General features: G+C 41.9%; 1 protein-coding gene across 4 annotated transcripts in view; it reads right to left on the bottom strand.

The window, feature by feature from the left end:
* LOC130356054 (mannosyl-oligosaccharide 1,2-alpha-mannosidase IA-like) overlaps nucleotides 1–27,192 on the bottom strand; it is a 257,376-nt gene that overhangs the window by 81,179 nt on the left and 149,005 nt on the right. For all 4 annotated transcript variants that reach the window (XM_056557082.1, XM_056557081.1, XM_056557083.1 and 1 more), the window contains 3 exons: nucleotides 16,659–16,782; nucleotides 16,410–16,503; nucleotides 11,710–11,825 (listed from right to left, as the gene is read on the bottom strand). In XM_056557082.1, coding sequence (XP_056413057.1) covers nucleotides 11,710–11,825; nucleotides 16,410–16,503; nucleotides 16,659–16,782 — 334 coding nt within the window. The remainder of the gene's footprint in view (nucleotides 1–11,709; nucleotides 11,826–16,409; nucleotides 16,504–16,658; nucleotides 16,783–27,192) is intronic.

The raw sequence follows: 27,192 nt of genomic DNA, 5'->3' as shown, positions 1-27,192 counted from the left end.
CAGTTACACAATGTCCTCTCCAGGTCATTTCTATAAAAATCCTGCAGTATATCCAGACCTACAGTAAAAATGAACTGCCTCTCCAGCTAATTTCACTGGTTTATTGTCTCCAAACAAATCAATGCGGTTACCGATGACATACAGCCACATTGCATTCACCATTACATAATGTCATCATTGGGATTTCTCCCTTTATCTTCTGTAGTATTATGAAAATAAACTGGGAATCTACCGTATTTTTTTTATAAGACGCACTTTTTCTTCCCCAAAACAGGGGGGGGGGGGTTGGGGGGAAAGTTGGTACGTCTTATACGGCGAATATACGCCCAAGGCTGCTACGGGCGAGAGCGGGAAGTCAGCGGTAAGTACAGAGGATGCGGCGGTGCGGTACAGCGCTGACTACCCGCTCCCCGCCCGCAGCAGCCTCATGACTGCCGGTGAATTTTTCACCTCACACCGGCTATGTTTATTGCCCTATGCCTGGAACATACAGTTCCGGGCGCCGGGCAGGTGAATTACTAACAACTGTATACTAAAAACCAGGGTGCCTCCAGCTGTTGTGAAACTACAACTCCCAGCATGCCCAGAACGGCAAAGGCTGTCCAGGCATGCTGGTAGTTGTAGTTTCACAACAGCTGGAGGCAACCTGGTTTTTAGTATCCATGAATTAGTTTTTACCTGCTCTGGCCGGCCCCCACCTGCAGCCGCACACAGGAGCCGGCCCGGGCAGATAATCATAGGTTTTCCTATGCCGGACATCCCTGTGTCCCGAAAAATCTTTTCGGGACATAAGGATGTCCGCGGGTCACTAACCATTCCCCGGCCGATGCGCGTCTTTCTCCGGTCCTCCTGCGGTCTTCCTGCGATCCTCCGCCTCTCTATGGTTGTACGCACGGACCTAAGTGACGTCCCGTGCGTACAACCATAGAGGCGCAGGAGGACCGGAGGAAGACGCGCACTGGCCGGGGCCTGATGAGTGACCGGCGGCGCGTAATCTTCACTGTTCCAGTCACGGCTCCTCCGGTCCTGGCACCTACTGCTATGGTCCATAGGCCATAACAGTAGATTGTGACACCGGGCCAGAGGAGCGGAGACCGGAACACTGTGGGGGCAGCACACAGACATACAGCCTCCAGCCGTACACTGTATATGGCTGGAAGCTGTATGTCTGTGTGGGGAGCTGCCAACTATTGTGGGAGAACTATACTGCCAAACATTGTGGGGGGGGGAGCTGCCTACCATTGTGTGGGGGAACTATACTGCCAACTATTGTGGGGGGGGGGGGGAGCTGCCTACCATTGTGGGGGAACTATACTGCCAACTATTGTGGGGGAACTATACTGCCAACCATTGTGGGGGGGGGGGGGGCTGCCTATCATTATGGGGGAACAGAACTGACAATTACTGTGGGGGAACTATACTGCCAACCATTGTGGGGGGGGGGCTGCCTAACATTGTGGGGGAACTATACTGCCAACTATTGTGGGGGAACTATACTGCCAACCATTGGGGGGGGGGGGGGGGAGCTGCCTACCATTGTGGGGGAACTATACTGCCAACTATTGTGGGGGAACTATACTGCCAACCATTGTGGGGGGGGGAGCTGCCTACTATTGTGGGGGAACTATACTGCCAACTATTGTGGGGGGGGGGAGCTGCCTACCATTGTGGGGGAACTATACTGCCAACTATTGTGGGGGAACTATACTGCCAACCATTGTGGGGGGGGCTGCCTACAATTGTGGGGGAACTATACTGCCAACTATTGTGGGGGAACTATACTGCCAACCATTGTGGGGGGGGGGGGGAGCTGCCTACCATTGTGGGGGAACTATACTGCCAAAAATTGTGGGAGGAACTATACTGCCAACTATTGTGGGGGAACTATACTGCCAACTATTGTGGGGGAACTATACTGCACCTAAAATATTTTACTACAGTATTTGGTTCAGAATCTTTTTTTTCTAGATTTTCCTCCTTTAACCCCTTAAGGACCCAGCCATTTTACACCTTAGGACCCGGCCATTTTTTGAACATCTGACCATTGTCACTTTAAACATTAATAACTCTGGAATGCTTTTACTTATCAATCTGATTCCGAGATTGTTTTTTCGTGACATATTCTACTTTAACATAGTGGTAAAATTTTGTGGTAACTTGCATCCTTTCTTGGTGAAAAATCCCCAAATTTGATGAAAAATTGGAAAATTTAGCATTTTTCTAACTTTGAAGCTCTCTGCTTGTAAGGAAAATGGATATTCCAAATATTTATTTTATTTTATTCACATATACAATATGTCTACTTTATGTTTGCATCATAAAATTGACGTGTTTTTACTTTTGGAAGACACCAGAGGGCTTCAAAGTTCAGCAGCAATTTTCCAATTTTTCACAAAATTTTCAAACTCACTATTTTTCAGGGACCAGTTCAGGTTTGAAGTGGATTTGAAGGGTCTTCATATTAGAAATACCCCACAAATGACCCCATTATAAAAACCGCACCCCCCAAAGTATTCAAAATGACATTCAGTCAGCGTTTTAACCCTTTAGGTGTTTCACAGGAATAGAAGCAAAGTGAAGGAGAAAATTCACAATCTTCATTTTTTACACTTGCATTTTCTTGTAGACCCAATTTTTGAATTTTTACAAGGGGTAAAAGGAGAAAATTTATACTTATGTTTGTAGCCCAATTTCTCTCGAGTAAGCACATACCTCATATGTCCATGAAAAGTGTTCAGCGGGCGCAGTAGAGGGCTCAGAAGCGAAGGAGCCACAAGAGTACGTTTTTCAGAAATGGTTTTTGGGGGGCATGTTGCATTTAGGAAGCCCCTATGGTGCCAGAACAGCAAAAAAAAAAACACATGCCATACCATTTTGGAAACTAGACCCCATGAGGAACGTAACAAGGAATTAAGTGAGCCTTAATACCCCACAGGTGTTTCACGACTTTTGCATATGTAAAAAATAAATAAAAAATTTTCACTAAAATGTGTGTTTCCCCCCAAATTTCACATTTTTGCAAGGGTTAATAGCAGAAAATACCCCCCAAAATTTGTAACCCCATCTCTTCTGAGTATGGAGGTACCCCATAAGTTGGCATGAAGTGCATTACGGGCGAACTACAATGCTCAGAAGAGAAGGAGTCATATTTGGCTTTTTGAGAGCAAATTTTGCTCGGGGGCATGTCGCATTTAGGAAGCCCCTATGGTGCCAGAACAACAAAATAACCCCCCATGGCATACCATTTTGGAAACTAGACCCCTTGAGGAACGTAACAAGGGGTACAGTGAGCATTTACCCCCCACTGGTGTCTGTCAGATCTTTGGAACAGTGGGCTGTACAAAATTTTTTATTTGCACAGCCCATTGTTCCAAAGATCCGTCAGACACCTGTGGGGTGTAAATTCTCACTGCACCCCTTATTACATTCCGTGAGGGGTGTAGTTTCCAAAATGGGGTCAAATGTGTTTTTTTTTTTTCTTTTTTGCGTTTGTCAAAACCGCTGTAACAATCAGCCACCCCTGTGCAAATCACCTCAAATGTACATGGCGCACTCTCCCTTCTGGGCCTTGTTGTGCGCCCCCAGAACACTTTACGCCCACATATGGGGTATCTCCGTAGTCAGGAGAAACTGCATTACAAATTTTAGGGGGCTTTTTTCCCCTTTACCTCTTGTCAAAATGAAAAGTATAGGGCAACACCAGCATGTTAGTGTAAAAAAATTTTTTTTTTACACCAACATGCTGGTGTAGACCCCAACTTCCCCTTTTCATAAGGGGTGAAAGGAGAAAAAGCCCCCCAAAATTTGTTAGGCAATTTCTGCCGAGTACGGCGATACCCCATATGTGACCCTAAACTGTATCCTTGAAATACGACAGGGCTCCGAAGTGAGAGCGCTATGCACATTTGAGGCCTGAATTAGGGATTTGCATAGGGGTGGACATTGGGAATCGCTGGCGTAGAATACCCCTAACAGGGTGCCTCCAGCTGTTGCAAAACTCCCAGCATGCTTGTACAGTCAACGGCTGTCCGGCAATACTGGGAGTTGTTGTTTTGCAACAGCTGGAGGCTCCATTTTGGAAACAGTGGTGTACCAGACATTTTCATTTTTATTAGGGAGGGGAGGGGGGCTGTGTAGGGGTATGCGTATATGTAGTGTTTTTTACTTTTTATTTTATTTTGTGTTAGCGTAGTGTAGTGTTTTTAGGGTACAGTCACGCGGGCAGGGGATTACAGCGAGTTTCCCGCTACGAGTTTGAGCTGCCGCGCAAAATTTGCTGCATCGCAAACTTGCAGCCTGATACTCACTGTAAGCCCCCTGCCCATGTGAATGTACCCTGTACATTCACAGGGGGGGGGGGGGGCCTCCAGCTGGTGCAAAACTACAACTCCCAGCATGCACAGTCTATCAGTGCATGCTGGCAGTTATAGTTTTGCAACAGCTGGAGGCACACGGGTTGGGAAACACTGAGTTAGGAAACAGACAATGTTTCCCAACCAGTGTGCCTCCAGTTGTTGCAAAACCCCAACTCCCAGCATGCCCAGGCAGCCGAAGGGCATATTGGGAGTAGTGGTTACGTAACAGCTGGAGGAGAACAGTTTGGGGACCACTGTGTAGTGGTGTCCAAGCTGCAGCCCTCCAGATGTTGCAAAACTACAACTCCCAGTATGCCAAAACTGTCCAGGCATGCTGGGAGTTGTAGTTCTGCAACATCTGAAGGGCCAGATGTTACAGAACTACAACTCCCAGCATGCCTGGACAGTAAGGACATGCTGAGGATGTGTAGTTTTGCAACATCTGGAAGGGCACAGTGGTCTCCAAACTGTGGACCTCCAGATGTTGCAAAACTGCAACTCCCAGCATGCCCAGACGCCAAGGGCTGTCTGGGCATACTGGGAGTTGTAGTTTACAGGGTCCCATTACAGCAATGCATGTCGCTTTACGGCGACGTGCATTGCTGTAAAGGGCCCGACCGCGGCTGAAGATCTACTCACCTGTCGCCGCCGCCATCTTCCTCGCCGGGATCCGGGTCTTCAGGGACGAGGTAAGTACCGGGGCCGGTCCCCAGCACTCCCCCGTCCCCCGCCGCGTCCTCCGGTCTTCCTCCCGTCCTCTCCGGACTTCAAGGGGCCGGGCAGGACGGGAGGAAGTAACCGCCCCCCCTCCTGCGATTGGTCGGTTAAGTAACCGACGGATCGCAGGGGATCGGAGGAGGTGGCAGGCTTGCCACCTCGCTCCTATACTCCAGCATGGTCCTGGCTGTCTGTGACAGCCGGGATCATGCGAAATTACCGGGCGGTCGGGTCCCAGAGACCCGATCAGCCCAGTATCGCCGCAGATCGCAAGGGCGATTTCCCTTGCGATTTGCGGCGATCGCCGACATGGGGGGCCTACATGGCCCCCCTCGGCGTTTGCCCTGGATGCCTGCTGAAGCATTTCAGCAGGCATCCGCTTCCGATCTCTGCCCGGGGCGCGGCAGAGACCGGAGAAACACTAGGACGTACTAGTACGTCCTGGGTCCTTAAGGGGTTAAAATTGGGTGCGTCTTATATGCCGGAGCGTCTTATATGGCGAAAAATACGGTATGTGAAATTTCAGATTCCCTGTGCTTTTTTCTGCAGCCCTGGAATCAATAAACTGTCTGCCTGTATTAGTTAATGCATTTTATTCTACATTTTATGTAGTTTGGCAATTCATCTGTATAAAGATTTGTCCTTTTATAAACCTTCATCCTGATGCTCAAAAAATATTGGAATTCTGTTGGAATGAAGGCCAAATCTTTATAGAGAAATAACAGTAGTTATACCTTGCCATTGTCAATCTGAGATGATCTTAGAAGGCTGTGAAGTAAATGCCTGCTAGAAAACTGTCAGATCCCGGTGTTCTCACAGATCTGCCAACAATGTAACATGTCTATTAAAATGTGTCATTAGGAGATATAAGGCATGGATTTTAATATGGCCTATTCTTCAGGAAATAGCAGTCTCAGGGGCTTATTCCTCCACCCCACCTTGGCAGTAAACATTCACACTGATCTGACCCGTTCATGCATTATTATGGACATAGCTGTCAGCCAACATCTATCTCATTTGTATGGCTGGCTTAACAGAGTAGCAAATGGAATGACACAAATACAGATGACAGAATAGTAGGATTATGTGCAGAAATGAAAGCTGTCTTACAAAAAAGTAGACCTGGTGGTTGTTTTAGGGACAATGAGGGGGGCATCTTAGAGCACTTCTTAATGCCACTTACTAATAGAGCAAGAAATGAGGAAGAGATTGGAAATGAAACCCCATTCTAATTCTGCTGTTGTCCTCGGAAGTGTGGATACATAACACTGAATAACTCATACAGTATCTATAGTTACAGTGCATGGAGAAGGGAATGCAAATTAATTTGAACCTTTACATTGTTTTACATTTTTAAACACTTTATGGTAATGTTAAATAAATTAAATATGCAGTCTGTGGATTTTTATGGTTTATCCCCTTAAAACCACTCTTCAGGCTGTAGTGTGTTTGGAACGTTATCATCAGAACCAGGATAGCATGTCACCAGGGTAAGTAAACACAGGCCCCAAAGGGAGACCAATGTGCTGGTGCTGGAGCTGCTGAGGCGGGTATAGTGTAGTTTGTTGCTCTACAGCGCTAGCAGGTTGCAGTTTATTTGTTTTTATACAAATCGGAATGCCACAAAGCATTCCTGCTCTGTGATCTGATTCCTCCAAGCTCCGCCGCATCCATATATTTCATTACAGTCAAGTGAACATCTGAATGTTTTTCTTCTCTTATGGAAACATTAAGTTAAGGGGAAAACAGTCTCTAGTTGTGACACTAGTCAATGGCAGATCTGATCTGTGTCTGCTAAGACCCAACAGCTTTGCTATGCTGATGGGCAACCCGAGATCACATGATATACTGAACCAATAGAGATAGCGGCATTGATTGATATAATTTCAATAAATTAGTTGCACCTAATAATCAAAGAAATTAGCTATACTTAATAGTAAAATATGCAAGCCAAGTAACACCTCCACTTGGCTTTGCATTATCCTTGGAAATGTCCACAATTATGTTTACTACTGACCTATAAATGATTACTATGTAATATAAAATAACAACAATATTGTCAGATTTGATAATGGATTACATAGTAGTATAAAAACACATATTCCTATGAAAACATCCATTCTAGTGCGGTTCTTGCTACCTATTTTGCATATGCATGTATACTGTAGAATTATCCTATAGTTAGTTACTATGGTGATAGTGTCCAGGCAATATAAAAATGTACTTTTAATGTTCCACAATTTACTCAAATGCAGAAGACTGATTATAAATACTAAATTCAATGTTCAGCATTCACTAGTTTGCAAACTGTAGAATCAGCTTTTTGAAAGCACAAAGTATAATCCATTAGCTGTAATCACATTTTATATTCAACAATAAAATCACTGTATCTTCAGCATTAACTCTTATGGGTCATAAATATAAAGCTAAATGCTTGTGAGTGGGTTATATTTGTAACAAGCAATGATCATTAAGTATGTCAATTCAAACAGACATGAAACTTGGAGAATGGACTCTTATTACTTCCTTAGGCATCATTTTATCAGCCATTCAGTACTCGCCAAAAGCTTATTAAATATGGATACAATGCACTAAAATTAAAAACATCCCAAAAACATATTTATTTTAAACAGCATATTAGCATTTGGTCAGATATCTTCTTAAGCGTAAAGTCAACTTCGGTCCCGGCAGTTTTAACCCTTACAGCCGCGGTCGGAAGTGACCGCAGGCTGTAAGTGTTATGACAGAGGGAGGGGGCTCCCTTTGTCTCCTCTGCAGCACCCCGCATCGCGATCGCACGTCCTAATATGCTGCCTGCTAGTGAAAACTGGCAGGCAGCATATAACTGCAATGCTTTGGAATACTAAGTATTCCAAAGCATTAAAAAGTGTAAAAATAAATAAATAAAATAAAAGTGTAAAAATAAATAAAAATTTAATAAAAGTGTAAAAAAAATATATATATATATATATATATATTAAAAATACATTTATTAAATGAATCTAATTTTAAAAAAATGCATAATGTGTAGGATCACATTGGTGGACATCCGCAGCATGTAATATGCTGCGGATGTCCACCATGTGATCCTACACATTATGCAGCAGTCACGGTAATGAGCTCCCTGCTGCGGCTGGGTAGCTTTGTGTGTCCACTCATAGCGGCGGATTTCCAGCCAGCCGTCATGAGCGGACACACTGAGCTACCCAGCCGCAGCAGTGATGGATATATTCGCCATGAGCGGGTGCTTATTCCCACAACATGGCGGATATATCCATCAGGAGCCTTAACTGTCACAGACAGACGCGTTATACTGCCAGCCGACCAAGGACCAATCAGAGAGGTCCCTGGTCCAGCCAATAACTTCTAGGGGTGCGGTATATAAATGGGGTCACTTGTGGGGGTGGGGGTACTGTTCTGCCCTAAAGGCCAAATGGCGCTCCTCTCCTTCTGAGTCCTACCACGCGGCCAAGGAACCATATATGGCCAAAGCGGGGGGTATTTCCGAACATGGGACAAGCAGCTAAATAAAATATAGGGTGCATTTCTTTCAATATCAGAAGTGATGTACAAAAAATATGCCCCCCAAATGATGCATTTGTGAAAAAATGCAAATTTCGAATTTTTAACACTGACTTTGTAATAATTCCTGCCAAAAAACTATGGTGTTAAAATACTCACTGTACCCCCTAGCAAATACCTTGAGGGGTCTAGTTTTTAAAATGGGGTCATTTGGGGGGGGGGGGGGGTGTTCCTATGTTCTACTACCTTTTAATTTCTGCAAACCTTGCATAGCACATAAAAAAAGATGTACTTTCAAATTTTCAACATTTTCTAAATTTCAAGTTAAATTGTTAGGCTTCTAACTAACTTAAAATGTTAATTAAAAACAAAAAAATGATGTCAAAATAAAGTAGACATCTTAAAGTATACGTTTCATAAACTATTTGGTCAGTATGTATAAATATATGCAACCTATTAGTGTTAAAATAGCAAAAAAATCGTAATTTTTTGTAAAAATTTCATGATTTTTTACATTGTAAAAAAAAGCTACATATGATATCGGCTTACTTTTACTATGTACATGAAGGACAACTTGTGACAAAAAAACAATGTCAGAATTATCGAGATTGGCAAAACGTTACCAGAGTTATTCTCCAATAAAGACAGACATCCCCCATTTGAAAAAACAGGCCTGGTCTTTCAGGGGCGTACAGGTTTATTTGTATTGGTCCTTAAGGGGTTAAAGAGCAATTGCTTGTTTAAACTTTGCCTAGTTCCTGGGTTACGGTTCTTAACTGCTTGCAGCATTCTGATTGCTTTGCATTTGGCAGATCCTGTTCATGAACTTTGCTACTTTTTTTAGTTCTTGGCTTATTCCTTTCCTTTCGGATATTAACCATGGTTCCATATTCTGGCTACATCCCCGTTAAAGTTATTTTATGCCCATTTCAAGCTCCTTGCCCATTCTGACCTACACATCTCTACTCATCTTCTTCATGATATCTTCAGCAGCACACCAGGTACCAATCACTGGCTTTCCCAGGGATCTGTTGTCTATGTGTACATGACAAAAAAAAAAAAAAAATTCTGACCATACACCTCACTACTTGCTCAAACAGTAATTGTTGGCATTCCCCGAGCTTAGCCAGAGGGGGTGTAGCCTAGCTGCCCTGATGTCTCCCATAAACAGCAGAGATCCTGCTCTCATATCCTGCTCCCCTATCTCCATCTTTCACACATAGATGCAGCACCAGCATGGAAGACATTATACAATTACAGTGGTCCCTCAACATACGATGTTAATCCGTTCCAAACGGACCGTTTGTTGAAACCATCGCATGTTGAGGGATCCGTGCAATTTAAAGTATAGGACAGTGGTCTACAACCTGCGGACCTCACGATGTTGCAAAACTACAACACCCAGCATGCCCGGACAGCCATTGGCTGTCCGGGCATGCTGGGTGTTGTAGTTTTGCAACATCTAGAGGCCCGCAGGTTGCAGACCACTGTTAGAGGAAGTTGTACTCACCTGTCCCCGCCGCTCCGGACCGTCACCGCTTGTCACCGCTGCCCGGGATGTCGCTATCCATCGCTGTCGCCGCGTCCCCAAGGTGTCCCGGACGCTCCGGTAAGGCCTCTGCTTCCCTGGCATCCGTGCTCTCCATCGCCGCTATCACGTCGCTACGCACGCCGCTCCTATTGGATGACGGGACGGCGTGCGCAGCGACGTGATGACGTCGATGGAGAGCACCGACGATGCAGAGGATCTCGAAGAGGACGCTCCGTAGCCCCGAGGACAGGTAAATGACCATCACCGGAGCTCACGGGGCACCGTAAACGGCTATCCGGTGGCAGCTGAAGCAGTCTGTGCCGGATAGCCGTTTATGCGATGGCCCCGACATAAAAAAGCATCGTATGTTGATGCTGCCTTCAACATACGATGGCCTCTGAGAGGCCATCGCATGTTGAAATTATTGTATGTCGGGGCTATCGTAGGTCGAGGGGTCACTGTACTATTAATATGTAATTCACTGCAATTACTAGGTTTGGACAAATTAGAAGCGTAACAAGATTCTTCAGATGCTTTCATACAACAGTTTATTATAGGCACCCATGGTGGTTACAGACAGAAGACATATATCCCAATGATTTGACCCAGCAGGATCCCTATTAAGGTGTCTTTATATGGAAAGGTGTTCTGGTTGTAGGTGCAGCTGAATTCCCTGTCTGATGAATGGTTTGCCGAGTGTGGAGAGAAGAGGAGCAGTGTTCAGCCACATGTACAGTGATGCAAGGCAATGACAGTGTCAGATACTGGCACGATCTAGAATTGCTGTACGTGTGGCTACCCCAGGGGTCAAGTCCTGGGAAAAAAGTGTGGGAACCTACCTAAGATTTACACTAAAGGGCTAGACTCCTGCTAATGGGAACAGTGTTTCTGCTGTAGAAAAAGTGCAGGAATTCGGTTCCCATGCGTTCCTGCAGGACTTGAGCCCTGGGCTACCCCCATAGTAGTCTCCATTAGCACTGGATGATGTATATATAGATGGACCATATACACCAATTTATGATATCCAAGTGGCAGACAGAAATAGTAGTCAGACAGGCTGAGGTGAGATCAGGTGTCGTTCTTTCATAATGGTATCCAGGTAGAAAGTTAGCAGAATGGAGGACGTGACAATAATGATTTCTTTCCCACTGGTTGTTAGTGCGATCATGTAGTATGTCTTACTAGCACCATGAAAATAATAAGAGATTTAATATTGAAGGTTATGAAATATAATGTATGACCTTTAGGTTAAAGGACTTGCAAAAATTCTTGCTATTCCAGGGTTCCGTCTTATTTGTCTTGCTCGCTTGTACTACTGTTTCCATGTGATTTTTCCTGTTTGACGCAATGTTATAAAATAGATTCCACCTACACTGCGTTATGTGTTTGTAATCCTGGAGGTTTTCTAGAAAGCACTTCATCACATCAGGATTACCATATGTAATTAGAAGCAGAGGCACAAGAGATAGATCATGCCTACCGGTCATATATAACACAAAGAAACCTTACAGGTGTCATCTGCATCCACATCTAATATTAGAATGTACATTGCTGACAAAACAAGACATAACATGTGTTTCCTACCTCTACAGCTTCGTAGTACATGCCCTTTGCTTCATTATCTTTTTTAGCTGACATCAGCCAAGACTTGATTAAGTATTCATAGAAGCTGTCACCAAGTCCTCCAAGAGACACATGATCTATAGAAAGAGAAGCGACACACAATTTGTACAAGCGGGATGATAAGGAAATTAATCCGACATTTCATTTGTGCACATGCAAATCTTTCCGTTAAGCATCCATGCCAAGTGGCTGTTAAATTCCAGATTCCACTCAGCATTGTCATTGGACTGAGCCATAATTAATGCTTTATATAATCTGTAGGTTTACCAGCACATAGTTAATTATATTAGGTCAAGTCTAATGCTTCAAGTAACTTGCAACACGCCTTAAAGTGGTTAGCTCTTCAAGACTGATCTATTTGGTTATCTTTTAAACTTGTACAGAAACTGAAACAAACATTGTATCTTACTTCACTGATGTATCAATTAAATGACTAGTTAACATCTCTTGTTACTTATACTGTCTTATCTAAATATGTAGGAAATGCATATGATGCAAAGATGGCTACAAGAGCTCCAAAATAATAGAGGCAAGCCATATAACTTTGAGCTTGTTTGATCTGTTAAATGTGCCTCTTAGAAAATTGTGAATAGATAGGTGGATTGCTTTAAAAACAGCAGCTCTGAATCCCACTAAGGTATGTTGTTAGTGTTATTATTTGACTAAACAAATTTTGTTGTGATACTGCCATAAAGGATGACATCTGAGAGATTTATATGGCTATTCCTCAATGTGATTTAATCTATGCTGTACCATTCTACATAGGTTAGGTAGTGACAGTAATCAAAAGGCAGTATATTTTAAGAGCCCATAAGATTCCTCTCCATGGTACACAGCTATCTCTCTCAATTTCAGGGGGAGAGACCAGAGCTGGACTGTTTGCCAGCAGTGCTCACACAAATACTTCCTTTCCCTTACTTCTCTGGTGAACAAAGGACATCACCTACTCTTCTGGGCTGGAAAAAAAACTGCACTGGAACGAACTGGCTGGCACTGTGCTGGGGATGACTTACAGTACTATAGATGGCTTGTTGGGGAGGGGGTTATTGATGCACTGGCCTTGCAAGGAGCTCATGTGACAGAAAGAAGCAACAGCTTCACATCAAGGAATGGTGTTACCCAGTGGGGGCATGTCCCCACATTATCTGAGCAAGCTGACTGTGCCAGACAAATCTGTTCTATGTGAAACATGCATCAGGTATCGTAGTCCTCATGCTCTTATAATGCCTACTTAGGTAGCATTTTGCATTATGATCAGTATGGCTGGTCTATAATATGCATTTATATTGAAAGAATATAGTTACATCAGTGCTATTCTTTTTTTTTTTTTTTACTATATTTGGATGTTGATTTTTTTTCTAACCTGGGCTTGTTCATTCTTTTAAGATGATCATACTTTACTTTTCAAATATGGCATGCCCAATATTAATTTTATTATATATACCTTTTCTTTGTATCATATGTTTTTAACCTCATAACTTTTTATCATGTAGGTTTTGTGTAAATTTTGTTCATTATGCACAAGTTTTCCTTTTTGGTCCGTTACTTAGTATTAGTCTGGTTTTCTATACATGAAGGCAATCTCTCTTGGTGTTGGGTTAAAATGCCTGTAGTGCTGGCAAGCAACAAATCACTTCCTAGTCCAAGGTAATTATACATAGAACTAAATCAGCAAAAGGAAACTTTAGTAACAATTCTGAACAAAAGTAGTAACATGTATGCCAATTTAATGCTTGTGTCCAGCACACCTTAAGATGTCTCATTGAATATATCAGAAAATGACAAATACACTGGTACCTTAAAGAGGCTTTAAGCTGACTGGTTCAGTAGACAAATTTTGCTGTAGGAATTAAAGGGGTATTCCAGGCCAAAACTTTTTTTTATATATCAACTGGCTCCGGAAAGTTAAACAGATTTGTAAATTACTTCGATTAAATAATCTTAATCCTTCCAATAGTTATTAGCTTCTGAAGTTGAGTTGTTGTTTTCTGTCTAACTGCTCTCTGATGACTCACGTCCCGGGAGCTGTCCAGTTCCTATGGGGATATTTTCCCATCATGAACAGCTCCCGGGACGTCACGTCATCAATGAGCAGTTAGACAGAAAACTTCAGAAGCTAATAACTATTGGAAGGATTAAGATTTTTTAATAGAAGTAATTTACAAATCCGTTTAACTTGACGGAGCCAGTTGATATATATATAAAAAAGTTTTTGCCTGGAATACCCCTTTAAAGGCATTCACATTGGGTGACCCTTTAATTTATTTATTAAATATTTTAATATTTTTTTTTATTTCCTAGGCACAAATGCAAAAACCCAAACGTGCTATTCCAGGTAGGAAAGTATGTGTTTTCCTATTTTAGCTACAAACCACCCATCCACTACAATCCCAAACTCACCTTCCGGGCCAGCAGCTTATTAGATTTTATAAACTGTGAATAACCTCTTTAAAGTATCCCTTTCATTTGAAAAACTATTTTGATATGTCACATACATGTGTTAAAAGTTTTAACCCCCTCAAATTGTTAGAACAAGGTGAGAGAAGCTTCCTGCTGAACACTTCTCACCCTGACCTGCTGTTCTTCCCATCCCTCTGCATTTGACAGATTCTATATAGTAAGTCTTCAAAATCCATCCTTGCAGTGAGACATGGCTAGTAGCCTAAGGATACTGTAAAGCATGTTGAATTACTCACTGAAATCAATCTGCATAAAATGTTTCGCTGAAAATTATTTAACCCCTTAAGGACGCAGGACGTAAATGTACGTTCTGGTGAGGTGGTACTTAACGAACCAGGACGTACATTTACGTCCTGTGCATAACCGCCGGCATCGGAGCGATGCCCGTGTCATGCGCGGCTGATCCCGGCTGCTGATCGCAGCCAGGGACCCGCCGGCAATGGCCGACGCCCGCGATCTCGCGGGTGTCCGCCATTAACCCCTCAGGTGCCAGGATCAAAACAGATCCCAGCATCTGCGGCAGTGCGCGATTTGAATGAATGATCAGATCGCCCGCAGCGCTGCTGTGGGGATCCGATCATTCATAACGCTGCACGGAGGTCCCCTCTCCTTCCTCTGTGCGGCTACCGGCGTCTCCTGCTCTGGTCTGTGATCGAGCAGACCAGAGCAGGAGATGACCGAAAACACTGATCTGTTCTATGTCCTATACATAGAACAGATCAGTATTAGCAATCATGGTATTGCTATGAATAGTCCCCTATGGGGACTATTCAAGTGTAAAAAAAAAAATGTTAAAAAATGTAAAAGTAAAAGTAAAAAAAAAGTGAAAAATCCCCTCCCCCAATAAAAAAGTAAAACGTCCGTTTTTTCCTATTTTACCCCCAAAAAGCGTATAAAAAAATTTTATAGACATATTTGGTATCGCCGCGTGCGTAAATGTCCGAACTATTAAAATAAAATGTTAATGATCCCGTACGGTGAACGGCGTGAACGAAAAAAAAAAAGTCCAAAATTCCTACTTTTTTAATACATTTTATTTTTAAAAAAATTATAAAAAATTAATTAAAAGTTTTTTATATGCAAATGTGGTATCAAAAAAAAGTACAGATCATGGCGCAAAAAATGAAGCCACATACCGCCGCTTATACAGAAAAATAAAAAAGTTAGAGGTCATCAAAATAAAGGGATTATAAACGTACTAATTTGGTTAAAAAGTTTGTGATTTTTTTTAAGCGCAACAATAATATTAAAGTATGTAATAATGGGTATCATTTTTATCGTATTAACCCTCAGAATAAAGAACACACGTCATTTTTACCATAAATTGTACGGCGTGAAAACGAAACCTTCCAAAATTAGCAAAATTGCGTTTTTCGTTTTAATTTCCCCACAAAAATAGTGTTTTTTGGTTGCGCCATACATTTTATGATATAATTAGTGATGTCATTACAAAGGACAACTGGTCGCGCAAAAAACAAGCCCTCATACTAGTCTGTGGATGAAAATATAAAAGAGTTATGATTTTTAGAAGGCGAAGAGGAAAAAATGAAAACGTAAAAATTAAATTGTCTGAGTCCTTAAGGCCAAAATGGGCCTGAGTCCTTAAGGGGTTAAAGGGGTACTCCAGTGGAAAACCTTTTTTTTTTTTTTTTTTTTTTTAGCAATTGGTAACGGAAACTTACACAGATTTGTAAATGACTTCTATTTAAAAATCGCAATCATTCCAGTACCTATCAGCTGCTGTATGCTCTAGAGGAAGTTTAGTTGTTCTTTTCAGTCTGACCATAATGCTGACACCTCTGTCCATGTCAGGAACTTCCAGAGCAGAAACAAATCCCATAGTAAACTTATCCTGCTCTGGACAGTTCCTGACATGGACAGAGGTGTCAGCAGAGAGCACTGTGGTCAGACAGAAAAGAAATTTAAAATGAAAAGAACTTCCTCTGTAGCATACAGCAGCTGATAAGTACTGGAAGGATTATAATTTTTAAATAGAAGTCATTTACAAATCTGTTTAACTTTCTGGCACCAGTTGATAAAAAAAAATTAAAAAATGTTTTCCACTGGAGTACCCTTTTAATATACTTTCTTGTTTTTCTCCCATCTTATACATATTTTATTTTGATCAAAGTACGGTCACATTTAGAAAGGAGCGTATATATTTAACTTGCTTTAAACATTAACTGTATTTCTGTACATACGTTGGACCCAACTCCCACTGACAGGACTGAAATAGTTAGGATACAATCCATGAGGTTTCTCCATGTTCTTCAATATCCTCCTGATAGTGTTAACCTACAGGGAAAAATAACAATGTTTAAACGGGAATTTTCTTTCACTTCCTGTTGGAACTAGTAATAAAATATTTTCTGCAATCGCTTGAATTTATGTTGCTGCTGGCTACGGTTATAATTCTAGGGCACAAAATATGAAATTGTGGCAGTTTTTACCTTCTCAATAAATACTGAGTCTCCAGATAGTTCACTCAGCTTCAAGAACTCCAAGTGTAAAGTTCCAAATTCAGCTAAAATGCTGCTCCCAGCAGATGCCCATCCCCAGCTCCAGTTCAAACCACTGAAATATAATTTTAAAATATGCATTAACTATTTTTAAGTTACAATGTAACACAAGTTAAAAATATGAAAATGCTATTAAAGTCTATGGGAGAATTTACATTGGACATTTATTATTGTCTTACTGTCTCTTACTATTAGATGTTGACCGATTTTTGGTCCACATCTCAAAAAAAGTGGGCATTCTAGTTTTGGACAGATATATTAAGTGTGTAGACATAAATTGTAAAGTATTTTACGGAGCGAAATACGATAAAATTGAAAATTTATCAAAGAGCGAACATTTTATGTGCCTAAAACATCACTATAATTTAGCATGATACAGTATACAGACTGTACAGTGGGGAAAATATATCACTACTGTCGGATTTGCCATTAGCGGTGTTCATTCTTTGGTTATTTTGACTTGTTGGGTCATACGCCAAAATTAGTTCTGCACCAAACGATGTACACAATTCATTTTTATGGCAAAACTTTTTTTAGTGTATTGTGCACCCTAACATTAGAATTTTGGTCCACACACTAAATCTATGAGGGGCATTTACTAATCTTTTACTATGTAGTCTGGTTTTTACCCTGTTTTTTTCTACTTCATTTTTGACTATGTGCGACAAATTTACTAAATTGTTGCACGGCATTAATAAATTTGGCACACATAGGCAAAAGTGGGAAATTTACTTCATGTAGTAGAAAAAATAGTCTGTTCCTTTTTCCTGCTGTCTGAATAGGTTTGGCTGCTGGTTTCCTTCTGGATCTTTTGTTTTTGAGCTTTTTTTTTTTAGCTTTTTCACCACATCTAAATAATTCAATAACTACAGTGGTCCCTCAAGTTACAATATTAATTGGTTCCAGGAAAACCATTGTAAGTTGAAACCATTGTATGTTGAGACCATAACTCTATGGAAACGTGGTAATTGGTTCTAAAGGCACCAAAATGTCATCCAAAATAGGAAAAAGTGACAAAGAAAAATAAGTAGATAACTGATATAGATAAAGCAAATCCTTCCATATAAAAGTAATAAAGATCTGCTGGGAGCTGTAAATCACTGTCTATGTCAGTGTTTCCCAAGCAGGGAGCCTCCAGCTGTTGCAAAACTATAACTCCCAGCATGCCTGGACAGCCAAAGACTGTCCGGGCATGCTGGGAGTTGTAGTTTTGCAAAAGATGGGGCCACCCTGCTTGGCAAACACTGGTCTATGTAGAGGACAGGAGCTTCTTCAGGGGTCCTGTACAGTACAGGCAATGTCCCAAACAAGTAATGGAGTCGCCCTCACCTGGTGTCCAAAAGAGCAGCTAACCCTGATACAGGTAAAGTGTACAGAACATGTAATACCAGACACCAGTCAGTGCATACACTTCAGTAATACAAGGGTTTTACCAGTGAATGCCCATTTTGATTGGTTGGTTCTTCCAGCCATTGACACGTTTTACAGATCTGGACTGTCTGTAGCATTGTATGTTGAGTCTGGTTTCAACTTACGATGGTCCAGAAAAGACCATTGTATGTTGAAACTATTGTATGTTGAGGCCATTGTAAGTTGAGGGATCACTGTAAATTGTAGTCATGGCTCAGAAGTGGTAAACGGCGTTTAGTGTGTGTGTGTGTGTGTTTATTACATTTTTTTAACACAGTTTTTTTCTCCCTAAATGTACTTACACTTTTTTTTTTTTTTGGTTACTTCTTCTACAGATCTGTGTATCCTGTGGACTCCTTCGGATTCGGTGGACTACTTCGATGACCAGCGTTTTTCTTTGCTTGATGTTAATAAAATGGTTAACGAGGGCTTGTGGGGGAGTGTTTTTTGTAATAAATTTTTTTTAAAACCTGTTGTGTTTTATTTTTATTTTACTTTACTAGACAGGCTTAGTAGTGGAAGCTGTCTTATAGACTGAGTCCATTACTAAGCCGGGCTTAGCGTTAGCCACAAAAACAGCTAGCGATAACCCCCAATTATTACCCCGCTCCTGGGCCTAGGCGGTAACAGGCTGGCATTATTTAGGTTGGGGAGGGCCAGTAACAATGGTCCTCGCCCACCCTGGTAACGTCAGGCTGTTACTGTTTGGTTGGTATTTGGTTGAGAATAAAAATAGGGGGACCCTATGCGTTTTTTAAATATATTTAATTATTTATTTAAAAAAAAAAACGCATAGGGTCCCCCCTATTTTCATTCTCAGCCAAATACCAACCAAACAGTAACAGCCTGACGTTCCCAGGGTGGGTGAGGACCATTGTTACTGGCCCTCCCCAGCCTAAATAACGCCAGCCTGTTACCGCCTAGGCCCAGGAGCGCCATTTTTGACGCTCCAGGCCTGTTGGTACCGGCTCTTCCCGGCACCCCTGTGGCGTTGGGTACCGGGGTAATAATAGGGGGTTAGCGCTAGCTGTTTTTGTGGCTAGCGCTAAGCCCAGGTTAGTAATGGACTCTGTCTATAAGACAGCTTCCACTACTAAGCCTGTCTAGTAAAGTAAGAAAAAAACACAACAGGTTTTAAAAATTTTTTATTACAAAAAACACTCCCCCACAAGCCCTCGTTAACCATTTTATTAAAATCAAACAAAGAAAAACGCTGGTCATCGAAGTAGTCCACCGAATCCGAAGGAGTCCACAGGATAAACGGATCTGAAATGAGAAGAAAACAAAAAAAATGGGTTAGTATATTTATTATCACCTGCTCACACATCTCCCGCCCCGCACGACTACAACTGCCAGCATGCCCTTACAGTAAGGACATGCTGGGAGTTGTAGTTGTGTGGTGCAGGAGATGTGTGGGCAAGTGACAAGCTTGTCCCCTGCCCCCAGCTGCAGGACTACAACTCCCAGCATGCCCTTACAGTAAGGTGGGGCGGAGGCCGGGCACAGTGTTTCCCAACCTGGGACTTGTAGTTTTGCAACATCTGGAGGCACCCTGGTTGGGAAACACTGTTTTAGGCCAGTGTTTCCCAACCAGGGTGCCTCCAGATGTTGCAAAACTACAAGCCCCAGCATGCCTGGACAGTCAAAGGCTGTCTAGGCATGCTGGGAGTTGTAGTTTTGCAACATCTGGAGGAAACCTGGCTGGGAAACACTGGCCTAAAACAGTGTTTCCCAACCAGGGTGCCTCCAGATGTTGCAAAACTACAAGTCCCAGCATGCCTGGACAGTCAAAGGCTGTCTAGGCATGCTGGGAGTTGTAGTTTTGCAACATCTGGAGGCAACCTGGCTGGGAAACACTGGCCTAAAACAGTGTTTCCCAACCAGGGTGCCTCCAGATGTTGCAAAACTACAAGTCCCAGCATGCCTGGACAGTCAAAGGCTGTCTAGGCATGCTGGGAGTTGTAGTTTTGCAACATCTGGAGGCAACCTGGCTGGGAAACACTGGCCTAAAACAGTGTTTCCCAACCAGGGTGCCTCCAGATGTTGCAAAACTACAAGCCCCAGCATGCCTGGACAGTCAAAGGCTGTCCAGGCATGCTGGGAGTTGTAGTCTTGCAACATCTGGAGGCACCCTGGCTGGGAAACACTGGCCTAAAACAGTGTTTCCCAACCAGGGTGACTGTTTTAGGCCAGTGTTTCCCAACTGTTTTAGGCCAGTGTTTCCCAACCAGGGTGCCTCCAGCTGTTGCTAAACTACAACTCCCAGCATGCCTGGACAGCCAAAGGCTGTCCAGGCATGCTGGGAGTTGTAGTCTTGCAACAACTGGAGGCACCCTGGTTGGGAAGCCTGCGCAACTTACCGGCTTCCGTAGGATCCAGCGCTGCGCGACACTGCCGCGCGACGATCTCCGACAGCGATCGTCGCTGGAGCCTCGGAAGGGTAAGTGAACTTCTTCGCCGGTCCCCTTCAGCTGTTTAGTTTTGCAACAGCTGGAGGACTACAGTTTACAGACCACACACCAGTGGTCTGCAAACTGTGGCCCTCCAGCTGTTGCAAAACTACAACACCCAGCATGCCCTGACAGCCAAAGCCTATGGCTCTCAGGGCAGGAGCCCGGGCTGACATTACAGTGCAGCCGCCCGGGCTCCTCATACGGTCTCCCCGCTACCCCCCTTGTCTCCCGCCCGGGCTCCTCATACGGCCTCCCCGCTACCCCCCCCCCTCCCCTTGTCTCCCGCCCGCGCCGCTCAGCTCCCGCTGCTACAAGACTACAACTCCCAGCGTGTCCTCACTGTAAGGCCATGCTGGGACTTGTAGTCTTGCAACAGCAGACAGATGGGAGTTGTGTGGCGCTGGCAGGTGAGAGGGGGGGGGGGGATATAAAATCACTGCAGTGTCCCGGTAGCGCAGTGAGGGTAGCGGGGAGAAAGTAAGTCGGAGCCCGGGCGGCAGTAGCTTTTCCTGCTCCATGTTGGAGCTGGAGTAAATTTAGTCAATTTTTATGGCCGTTGCGACAGTTTATTGCGCAACTGCGACTGTCTCAGTTAATAAATTCCTGACCACTGCAAGTAAAAACTGAAAACTTGCGTAAATTAAGCAGGAAATTTTTTTTGGACTTTCTAGCTCTTGCTAGGGAAAGTCGCACAATTTATAGGGTAGGCGCAATTGCGACAATTTTGCGCCAAAAATAGTCAGAAAAAAATGACTAAACCCCTTAGTAAATGCCCCCCTATATGTCCAAAACTAGAACTCAGAGGGGAATGGTAACTTTTTTATTTCTCATAGCTTATCTCTCCAAAAACATCCTCTGTCGTGGAGAGTCAGGAGGTCTCCAAACACTTTAGATATTCACCTAAACCTGCCATACTTAGAAGGTTTGGACAGCTTTTGTCCAAAGTTTATGGGGATAGATTTCTGTACAGTCCTTGGTATATAGGTTTTACCTCACATAATGTACATTTTTAGATAAATCTCTGTGCCAACATTAAGCCAGAGAGGAATTCTGGGAAAATTCTCTAGTGACATTTTTTTTTCGAGGGGGGGGGGGGGGAGGGGCTTGCATTGAAGGTATATAGAATGCAGTGGAAAAGTCTTTAGACCCATTTTTTTCTCATTAAAAGTTTTATTAGTCTTAAATACAAACAAAAACACACAAAAAATGAACTTTTTTCACATTTTGTTATGTTAAAGCGTACCTGTCAGATCCAACAAAAAAAAAACTTTTTTTAAATATATCACTCAGTACCTAATCCTGACCATGTACATCAATTTTTTATATGTCTAGCACCTTTATTTTATTTTTTTATTACACTTTTACACTTTTAATTTAGCTCACTAGTTCCACTCAAAGGGAGGGGGCGTGGCCTCACTGTGCAGGTCTCCGCCCCCTCCCTCAGTATGATGTCTGCTCACATCTCCCCTAGCATTAGCAAAAATACAACTCCCAGCTTGTCCTCACTGACAGTAGCGGGACACAAGCTGACAGTGGGAGGATTTTTCCTCCAGCTATGAGCCCTGCGCTCACAGCTGTCAATCAAGGAAGTGTGTCCATGACATAGGTGATGACGCATGGACACAGCAGGACTAGTATGTGTCCAAGCAGGCGGGGGGGGGGGGGGGGGGGCAGTTGTTTGACTGGCTTTTTCAGTATGAAATACTGAAAATTTTCTAATGAAAGCAATTGCATGCTTTACAACATATCAAAAGTTTTTGTATCTGACAGTGCCCATTTAAGGCCTTGTGCTAAAGTTGAATAAGAAAAATGTTGCATGGACATAAGTATTCAGACCACTTAGAATTTACATTTCTCTTGGTCATCTCCAAGATGTTTCTACACCTTGGTTGGAATCACCTGGGGTAAATGTAGATGCTTGGACAGGATTTGGGAAGACACAGCCCTGTCCATATAAGGTCTCACTATGCCACGAAACAAAAAAACCTGTCTGTAGTGATCAGAAACAGTATTGTCTTTAATTGGAGGGACAGATCTGGAGAAGGGTGCAAAAAGAATTCTGCTGCACTAAAAGTTTCGAAGAGCACAGTGGCCTCCATAAATCTTAAATGGAAGATATTTAGAACAACCAGGACATTTCTTACAGTTGGCTGCCCCACCAAACTAAGTAACTGGGGGGAAGAGTTTTGGTAAGATGAGGTGACCAAAAAACCAATGAGGTGACCAAGAACCCAATGGTCACTCTGTCTGAGCTCCATGAGAGAAACTTTCAAAAGGTCAATCATAACTGCATCACTTACATTTTTGGGGATTTATGGCAGACTAAATAGAAAGAAGCCAAAAAAAAAAAAAAACATCTAAAGCGAAATCAGTCCAGAGAAACAAGATTCTCTGGACTGATGAAACCAAGATTTAACTTTTAGGCCTTAGTTCTAAATGTTGTATCTGGAGGCTACTAAGCACTGCTCACAACCTGCCCAATACCATCCCTGCAGTGAAGCATGGTTGGGGCAGCATCATACTGTGGGACAGCTTTTCAGTAACTGGGACAAGGGGACTGGTCAGGTTAGAAAGCTGGATGGAACATATAAACAGAAATATTCTTAATGAAAACATGATCCAAAGTGCTTTGGATCTCAGTTTGGGCTGAAGGTGTCCACCTTCTGACAAGACAATGACCATGATCACACAGCCAATACAACACAGGAGCTCTGACTTGAACCAAATCAAACATCTCAAAAGAGACCTCAGAAGGCTGCCCACCAATGGTCCCCATCCAGTGCAACAGAGCTTAAGAGGATCTGCAAAGAATGGCAGAAAATCCATAAATCCAGGTCTACAAACATTCCTGCATAATACCCAAGAAACCTGGAGCCTGTAATCACTGCCAAAAGTGCTTTAACTTAATACTGAGGGCCTGAAAATATAGTTTTTTCATTATCTTTTTGGGGTATTAAGTGCAGATTGATGGGAGCAAATTATTTTTTTATTTATTTTATTTTACACGAATAACAAAATGTCACAAAAGGGAAAGGATTTGAAGACTTTTCGAATGTAATGTACCTCTTACTGAAGGCTGTGATCTATACACTATATAGACATACAGTGCATACATCCCCCATGGGACCCATTTTGTACTGTATGCCACTGCATGAAATAACTTCTACTATAAAACATAGTATAAAACATACAGTAAAAAAGAAAAGATATGCTTGGGCATACTGACCTGGTACATGCCAAAGAGACACTCAAGGGGGCCTATGGATACATTTGGCATATGCATCCAGAGTATTCCCCTTCCATTGCATACCATCAATTTACTCTGCAAATAATGTTTGAGCAAAGCCTGACTTGATAATTACTTTGACATATAACCTGGTGTAATCTATATTAACCCATAAGTTAATGCACATTATGGGGGGGGGGGGGGGGTAGAATTTTCTGCACCAGGCACAGACTGTAATAAAAGCTGCACATTTTTTTGGTGTAAGCCTTTACATCTTGCTCACCAAGTAGGCAGAGCTTGACACAAAGTAGGTATGACAGGAGACATGACTACAAAGGTAGCCTAAATTGTAGCTAAAACCTATGCTATCTCAAAGCTAGCGTAGGTTTCAGAAGCATGGCGCATGATTAACTTTACTGTCTGATATATGAAGGGATGTGCATCTCCTAATAAATCAAGGAAGCTGAAAGCACGCAATTTCATTTTAAGACTAGCGTACAAAATGTCGATCTTGATAAATTTACCCCCCCAACAAAATAAATATTTATATCAAAATAACTGTGGTAAAGAAAAATTGCATATATAAAATAAACCTTAAAAAAGATCATTTGTAACACATGGCTATTTATAAAACCCTCCTAAGTCTAAATGAAGAATGAAGACGTTTGGAAAGCTACAGATGGAGGCAACACATTAAGTAGTTATTAGATCTCTCACAGATTTAACATCTCAATAATGTTTAAGCTGAAATTATCTTGTCAGGGAAAGGAATGGATATTGGTGTTGTCAGCAAATTACACATTTGTCTATTGAGTCACAACCAGGATCATTGTTTCTACTTCTTCAGTGGAAGGCAACATGCAGATTACAAAGTGTTTTTTTTCCTTTTTAAGTATCTGCTTTTTCTTCTCCACTCTGCAAGTATCTCAGTGATTTCTCTAAAACCGCGCTAAGAATTTCACCGATGGGAATTGGGAATGTGGAATTGCTCTCTCAGCTCAGGCAATGTTCAGAATTCTATTTAATAACTATTATTTAAAGAAATGGAAATTGGTCTTTATATTACAACTGCAGAGATGGCATAAAGTCCTGGCTGGATGGGTGTTTCAGAATCTATGCATACAGCACTGCTACATGAACAAGCCTTATGTTGCAGAACATATGTTTTCCTACAGGCTACTGTACTGCTGAATGGTGCGACTTAAGTAAGCACCATATTCTCTTATAGGAAGCGCTGTATTCTCTTATAGGAAGCATCATATTCTCTTATAGGAAGCACCATATTCTCTTATAGGAAGCACCTTATTCTCTTATAGGAAGCACCTTATTCTCTTATAGGAAGCACCGTATTCTCTTATAGGAAGCGCTGTATTCTCTTATAGGAAGCACCTTATTCTCTTATAGGAAGCACCTTATTCTCTTATAGGAAGCACCGTATTCTCTTATAGGAAGCGCTGTATTCTCTTATAGAAAGCACCGTATTCTCTTATAGAAAGCACCGTATTCTCTTATAGAAAGCACCGTATTCTCTTATAGGAAGCACCGTATTCTCTTATAGGAAGCACTGTATTCTCTTATAGGAAGCACTGTATTCTCTTATAGGAAGCATTGTATTCTCTTATAGGAAACACTTTCTTCTCTTATAGGAAGCACCGTATTCTCTTATAGGAAGCACCGTATTCTCTTATAGGAAGCACTGTATTCTCTTATAGAAAGCACTGTATTCTCTTATAGGAAGCGCTGTATTCTCTTATAGGAAGCACCGTATTCTCTTATAGGAAGCACCGTATTCTCTTATAGGAAGCATCGTATTCTCTTATAGGAAGCATCATATTCTCTTATAGGAAGCATCATATTCTCTTATAGGAAGCACTGTATTCTCTTATAGGAAGCACCGTATTCTCTTATAGGAAGCACCTTATTCTCTTATAGGAAGCACCTTATTCTCTTATAGGAAGCACTGTATTCTCTTATAGAAAGCACCGTATTCTCTTATAGGAAGCACCGTATTCTCTTATAGGAAGCACTGCATTCTCTTATAGGAAGCACTGTATTCTCTTATAGAAAGCACTGTATTCTCTTATAGGAAGCACTGTATTCTCTTATAGGAAGCATCATATTCTCTTATAGGAAGCACTGTATTCTCTTATAGGAAGCATCATATTCTCTTATAGGAAGCACTGCTTTCTCTTATAGGAAGCACTGTATTCTCTTATAGAAAGCACTGTATTCTCTTATAGTAAGCACTGTATTCTCTTATATGAAGCACTGTATTCTCTTATATGAAGCACTGTATTCTCTTATATGAAGCACTGTATTCTCTTATATGAAGCACTGTATTCTCTTATAGGAAGCATCATATTCTCTTATAGGAAGCACCGCATTCTGTTATGGGAAGCACTGTATTCTCTTATAGAAAGCACCGCATTCTCTTATAGGAAGCACTGTATTCTCTTATAGGAAGCATCATATTCTCTTATAGGAAGCACTATATTCTCTTATAGGAAGCATCATATTCTCTTATAGGAAGCACTGTATTCTCTTATATGAAGCACTGTATTCTCTTATAGGAAGCACTGTATTCTCTTATAGGAAGCATCATATTCTCTTATAGGAAGCATCATATTCTCTTATAGGAAGCATCATATTCTCTTATAGAAAGCACTGTATTCTCTTATAGAAAGCACTGTATTCTCTTATAGTAAGCACTGTATTCTCTTATAGGAAGCACTGTATTCTCTTATAGGAAGCACTGTATTCTCTTATAGGAAGCACTGTATTCTCTTATAGGAAGCACTGTATTCTCTTATAGAAAGCACTGTATTCTCTTATAGGAAGCACCGTATTCTCTTATAGGAAGCACCGTATTCTCTTATAGGAAGCACCTTATTCTCTTATAGAAAGCATCATATTCTCTTATAGGAAGCACTGTATTCTCTTATAGGAAGCATCATATTCTCTTATAGGAAGCACTGCATTCTCTTATAGGAAGCATCATATTCTCTTATAGGAAGCACTGTATTCTCTTATAGGAAGCATCATATTCTCTTATAGGAAGCACTGCTTTCTCTTATAGGAAGCACTGTATTCTCTTATATGAAGCACTGTATTCTCTTATATGAAGCACTGTATTCTCTTATATGAAGCACTGTATTCTCTTATATGAAGCACTGTATTCTCTTATATGAAGCACTGTATTCTCTTATAGGAAGCATCATATTCTCTTATAGGAAGCACCGCATTCTGTTATGGGAAGCACCGTATTCTCTTATAGAAAGCACCGCATTCTCTTATAGGAAGCACTGTATTCTCTTATAGGAAGCATCATATTCTCTTATAGGAAGCATCATATTCTCTTATAGGAAGCACTGTATTC

This window comes from Hyla sarda, chromosome 2, assembly GCF_029499605.1.
Source record: "Hyla sarda isolate aHylSar1 chromosome 2, aHylSar1.hap1, whole genome shotgun sequence".
Lineage (NCBI taxonomy): Eukaryota > Metazoa > Chordata > Amphibia > Anura > Hylidae > Hyla > Hyla sarda.
This window is presented reverse-complemented; position numbering and strand designations above follow the sequence as displayed.